General features: G+C 39.3%; 1 protein-coding gene across 3 annotated transcripts in view; it reads left to right on the top strand.

Annotated features, from left to right (window-relative positions):
* Positions 1-6000, top strand: part of dop1a (DOP1 leucine zipper like protein A) — a 34483-nt gene that overhangs the window by 2355 nt on the left and 26128 nt on the right. For 2 of the 3 annotated variants that reach the window (XM_024267665.2, XM_024267668.2), the window contains exons 2-8: positions 1082-1277; positions 2236-2417; positions 2512-2682; positions 4015-4204; positions 4769-4867; positions 5011-5110; positions 5689-5798. In XM_024267665.2, coding sequence (XP_024123433.1) covers positions 1140-1277; positions 2236-2417; positions 2512-2682; positions 4015-4204; positions 4769-4867; positions 5011-5110; positions 5689-5798 — 990 coding nt within the window. In that variant the 5' untranslated portion in view covers positions 1082-1139. The remainder of the gene's footprint in view (positions 1-1081; positions 1278-2235; positions 2418-2511; positions 2683-4014; positions 4205-4768; positions 4868-5010; positions 5111-5688; positions 5799-6000) is intronic. The other variant, XM_024267666.2, reaches the window with a different exon arrangement.

Genomic DNA, 6000 nt, shown 5'->3' with positions numbered 1-6000 from the left:
CTTTATTGTTTAACCTAATAACCTACTCTTCCTGTGTAAATCTTACTATGACCAAGACCTGGTTAAACTACACAGTTTGACCTAATAAACACAAACATATTTAGGATAAAGCAATGCTTCTGTCCTTATGGAAAGGCTTAATCCCTGAGTGGATGTTTTTTTTGCCCTTAGATGTGATGTCACTCTGGTTCATAAGTGGGTAAGACATGTATGTGGAGGAAATTCTGAACTGATAAACGGTCTGCACACTTTTATGTTCTCCAATTGGCTCACACATACATAAAGGAGCAGCCATGCAACCCTGTTTGCTCAAGGACACTTCAACATGTGTGTGGTCATCAGAAATCTAGCTACAAACCCTTCAGCTGGGACATAACTGGCGTACCCCCCTCTGATTGTTTGTTCAGTGTTTGACCAGCAGGTGACACTAGCACATAGAGGTTTGAGCAGAAAGGTCTGGAGTTTAGCATAAAGAGAATGCTTTTGTTCTTTCTATTCCTAGTGTAGAAACTCTTGAAAACATCTGTAACTATAATCATCTCTAGATGGTGCACATTAGCTGTTTAGGATGACTGAATCTGCTCCTTTCCGGTCAATGATAAATAAACACCTCATCACAGAATCTCACTCTTATCTATGCTAATTAGCTATGATGAATCTATCCGTGGCTTTCTATTGGTCGTGTACACCTAACCCTGCATGGCTGGAAGACATTTCCTTGTCATATTGAGACCCTTGTTTTTGGGAACCATGTTTTTTCAGCTCGTAATCACAAATGTTTCCCTTTCCTGCTCCTTTTTAACAACAGCTCTTTGTTGGAGGAGAAGCAGGAACGTCTCTGTAGAAATGCAAATGTTTTTTCTAAACTCTGCAGCTTTAGTGTCAGAGTCTTGTTGATAAGGTCCGACTCCCAAACAATAAAAATGAAGTCACTGCTGCTTGTGTGCAACTTTGACCCCACTTACTCATCCTGGTGGAATAAATACATACTGTACTCACTTAGGGTGTGCTGTACAGGCCACGCCTCTTGTGTCACGCGCAGAGGAAGAGGACCGAACTAAAACTTGAGCTTTTCTTGCAGGTGTGATGTACGCATCTGTGGCCTGTGTGCTTCATTGAAGTATTAACCAGCTGGGAGGATGAATGCAGAGGAGGTGGAGCTGCTCGGTGACTCAAAGTACAGGAACTATGTGGCTGCAGTGGACAAAGCCCTCAAGAACTTTGAGTACTCCAGTGAGTGGGCAGACCTCATCTCTGCACTGGGAAAACTCAACAAAGTAAGGACCAAAAAACCCCACAACTGAGTGTTTTCTACTTTTCAGATGCACCTCCTGTACCTGTGAAGAGGCATTCCAAAGATTGAATCGCATTCACAGTGCATGCCTATGTGTGACATGTCTCACTATATAAATGATATATCAGGGGTGTCAAACTCAATCGCACAGGGATCCAAAATCTAAAACACACCTTATGGTCGCGGGCCAAACAGGATAAACCTTTAATGAACACTCTTAGAATAAATGTTTAAAACCGTAACTTTTTTAACATAATTATGAACCAGATATATAGCATTACGTGCAATAATGCTAGTGTGAATGCTGTAAGCTGAATTTGGCAGCTGAAGATGCTGAAATTGATTGCTAAAAATGCTGAAGCTGATTGCTGAAATCTTTGAAGCTGATAGCTGAAAATGCTGAAGCTGTTAGCTAGCTAAAATATTAGCTAAATGCCAAATTAGCCAAAAAAAAACTTAAGTTAGCCAAAACAGCTAACATGTAGCTGAAATATTAGCTGAACTCCAAAATAGCCTAAAAATATATTAGTAAATGCAAATATAGTCCAAAAAGCTAGCAGAATTCCAATTTAAAACTGTAACTTTCTAACATAAATTTCAATAATAAAAAGGCAGGAATATTATTCCAGAATAAATCAACTTAAACCTTAAATAACTTTCAATATTTTACTCCTCATAAAAATATATTTTGTCAAAATTATACAAGTTAGAAGATAACATCAGGCCATTAATAACAATAAAATAAAATGATCTGAAGGGCCGGATAGAATTACCTGGAGGGCCGGATTCGGCCCCCAGGCCTTGACTTTGAGACGTGCTATAGATGAATTGAGAGAACTGTGATTAACTTTGAGAAACTTTGATGCCCGTCTACAGACTAATCAAAACTACAAATGTGGATGATATTTTAGCCCATTTCTGAAATGTTCTGGTCTCCTCAGGTTTTGCAGAACAATGCAAAATATCAAGTTGTTCCCAAGAAGCTGACGATAGGCAAACGGCTGGCTCAGTGCCTCCACCCTGCCCTGCCCAGTGGAGTCCACCGGAAGGCCTTGGAAACCTATGAGATCATCTTTAAGATCATCGGGCCCAAGAGGCTGGCCAAAGACCTCTTCCTCTATAGGTATTTTACATCCAGCTTCAAAATCCTCCCTTTAAAACAAAAAAAAAATCTGCTGGAGGAGTTGATCAGAGTTGTATGGTTTTCATCCCTGTAGCTCCGGACTCTTTCCATTGCTGTCTAATGCTGCCATGTCTGTGAAGCCTGTGCTCCTGGGGCTCTATGAGACCTACTATCTACCACTGGGGAAGACACTGAAACCCGGCCTGCAGGGCTTGCTGACTGGAGTTCTGCCTGGTCTGGAAGAGGGTTCCGAGTACTATGATAGGTAGGAGGAACAATAACAGAAGAGCTTGTAGTGTTGGATATCTTATGGACACACTTGAACCCAATTCACAGTTCTGAATTAAAACAAAAAAACAAGACATTCTGTTTTGTTGAAATGATTTGATCAGTTTGCATTAAAAAGTAACTGAGAATTTATAGTAATCTTAGAGCTTCAACTTTGTGACTTTTAACAAAGCAAATGCGCAGAAAACACAGATTAGCCTAAATATTGAGACTACAGACAGGTAAATCTGTAATCATTGGGGTTACTGTTAGTTGTTACAATGCATAAATAAGTACATATTTATTTAAATAGCACTTTTCAGAGTGCAATTTACAAAGTTGCAAAGTTAACACAAGACAAAACCAAAGAAAAAACACAAGCCGCGTATAATATTGTAAATAAATCACAAATACGTTTTTTTTTTTTTAGTCAGCTAAAAGCTATTCTAAATAAAAACATCTTAACTTGAGTTTTAGAACAGTGGACTGAGTAAAGCTGGTGCAGACACACATGGAGGACGACCTACTGTCTTTTCTACTCTCTTGATGTTGTCATAAACTGGAACGTAAAATACGTCAATATATGTATTATAAGAAGTTCGTGGTCAATATTTTCTTTATTGCTCAGAAAAGCCTTCCTACTGTTTTTGATGTGGTATATTAGAGCACTTTGTACTTCATGTTTTTGCTTTTTTCTTTATTGTCTGAAATAGAAAAAAAAATCCCCTTAGTAGTGTAAAAGTTGAAAGTAATAAAAAAATAAAATAAAAAAAATTACACAAACCTATTTTTTTGTTATTTTTGTTAAATTTATTCATTTACAATGTCACAAATTTAAACGAAAATATCTCAAAATTAATGTTTTTACAGCAATTATTAGGCTAAAAATAATGTTTTTTTTTTATTTTATACAATTATACTGTTTTGTTTTTCTTAGTTTGTTGTATTGTGTGGCAAATAAACATTTTAATTAAAAAATTGTGATTAAATTTGATCAATTAATTAGTTGCGATCAATTAATCTCACAAAATTAATCGCATAACAGCACTAATTTAAATCCTAAAATCTATCTAACATTAACTGGAAGCCGGTCTGGTAATAAAAACGAAGGGGTGACATGAATTCTCTTATTGGCTCCACTACAGTCACATGTGCCATCCTCCTAAATATTTAATATTCTCTGGATTATGAAAACATGATATTTATTTATTACATATTTAACCCATCTTAGTTTTCTCATTACTTATCAAAAAAATACTTGTGGACAGAAACCCAGACTCTTTGACTCTCATTTTTGCTTGAGTCTTCTGAGTCTCTCTGTTCTCCGTAGAACCAACACCTTATTGGAAAAGGTGGCTGCAGCTGTGGAACAGTCGGCCTTCTACAGTGCCTTATGGGGCAGCATCCTGACCAGCCCTGCCGTGCGTCTTCCCGGGGTGTCCTTTGTTCTGCTGCACCTCAACCGCAAGCTCTCCATGGAGGACCAGCTGTACGTCATCGGGAGCGACATCGAGCTCATGGTACATGAGTCAAATACTGCTGTTCAGAGTCTTGATGCAGTCAGTCTCCACATGTATTGACACACCTCATATGTAGATATCCAATCCCTGTCATCACATTAGACAGTGATGTTGGAATATAAGTAAATACTTTTGCCGCTTTACTTCATTTTGCATTAATTCCCTACAAAATATGAGGGAGCTGCCTGTGTGAGGAGCCGCTCAAAAATAAAAATCTACCTAAAAGAACAGCAGCATTGTTGTAAATATGATCTATTTACATCATCTGTGTCATTATCAATATTTTCTGTCATCAGGCTAGAAGACAGACACTTAAAATAACTGAGATCTGTAGCCCTGAAGAAGGGCTTGGTGACCCGAGTTCTCGGCTGTCTCTGTCAGCACTTAAGTAAAAGTGTCTCCCTGCTGCAGGCGCTCAAAGAAATGTCTCAGGATTTAGGATTTAAAATGTCTTTAAGCTTCTGGAAGCAAGGTTTGGCACTTCTCCGCCCTCGCTCAGATTCAGTGGAGGATTTGAACTTGTCACGTTCTGCGGTCATAAAAACTGGTTTGTGGTTCCACCAGGTGGAGGCGGTCAGCACCTCCGTCCAGGACTCCAGTGTTTTGGTGCAGAGGAGCACTCTGGACCTGATCCTCTTCTGCTTCCCCTTCCACATGAGCCAGGTCAGCCTGCTCGACCATATTTACATCCTTCTTCTGCACGCTCTTATCTGTCATGTCGCATTGCTCGTTTGTGTTATTCTGTGTGTAATCTGTGCACATATAAGACAAACGATGGCACAGATGTTTCCTCGTGTGTTTTTTAGGCCACCCGCCCTGACATGATCCGGATCCTCTCTGCAGCTTTGCATGTGGTTCTGAGAAGAGACATGTCATTGAACCGCAGACTCTACGCCTGGCTGCTCGGTGTGAAACACAAACAAACAATGTTCCCACTGATGCTTTTACAGCATAAATTGTGAAATCCGAGCCACTCTATACATTATCTTACTTGAAAAACCAAAGTAAGAGTTGTTTATGTTAGAAAATGCAACGTTACCAATATTCACTTTATTTCTACATTTTTCAGAAGCCGTTTAACTTAGTATAAAATAACAGTGGTTGAATCATTGCAAAAACTCAGTGAAATCACCACTTTGCTTGATTTGCACATTTCTTTGCCCTCAACAATTTCCATGCCATGTTTTTGTGAACTCTTTTGCATGTCTGTATGTAGATTTGTAAAAATCTCACTTTTCTCTTGTGTGATTTGCTCCCCACTGTGGATAATTGAATGGTAAGTCGCTCACAGCTGAGCTCCACGCTCCTAACCAAGTGTGCCAATGCCACGACAGCAATTCATTTAGAAACATGTGACTTTACTGCATCAGCACATAAAAACATGTCTGCCGTTAGCTCATAAAATAAAGAAAACAGTGAAAGCTGATCTCATCTGACTATGCATAACATACGGTATGTCACTCTAGTTCCTTTGTTCTTTCAAGGCTTTGACAACAATGGGGTGACCGTAGGACCCCGCAGCACACGGCAGAGCAACCCTGAGGAGCACGCTAATCTCTACTTCAACACCTACTCTAAGGACATGCTGGTCCAGGTGAGCTTTGAGCAAAAGGCCCTCTGTTGGTCCTGATCATTGACTGTCTAAGAGGAACTGGACTGAGCAAGTGTGATGTCATCCATAGAAAATGACTTCTAATGAACAGCCCTACCATTTAAACATTACACAAAAATCTGTCAAACTTTTTGAACTTTGTATCTAGCGCTTTGTACCTTTGCACCACGTGCTTTGTACCTTT

The sequence above is a fragment of the Oryzias melastigma genome, linkage group LG16 (assembly GCF_002922805.2).
Source record: "Oryzias melastigma strain HK-1 linkage group LG16, ASM292280v2, whole genome shotgun sequence".
In the NCBI taxonomy this organism is placed as follows: Eukaryota; Metazoa; Chordata; class Actinopteri; order Beloniformes; family Adrianichthyidae; genus Oryzias; species Oryzias melastigma.
This window is presented reverse-complemented; position numbering and strand designations above follow the sequence as displayed.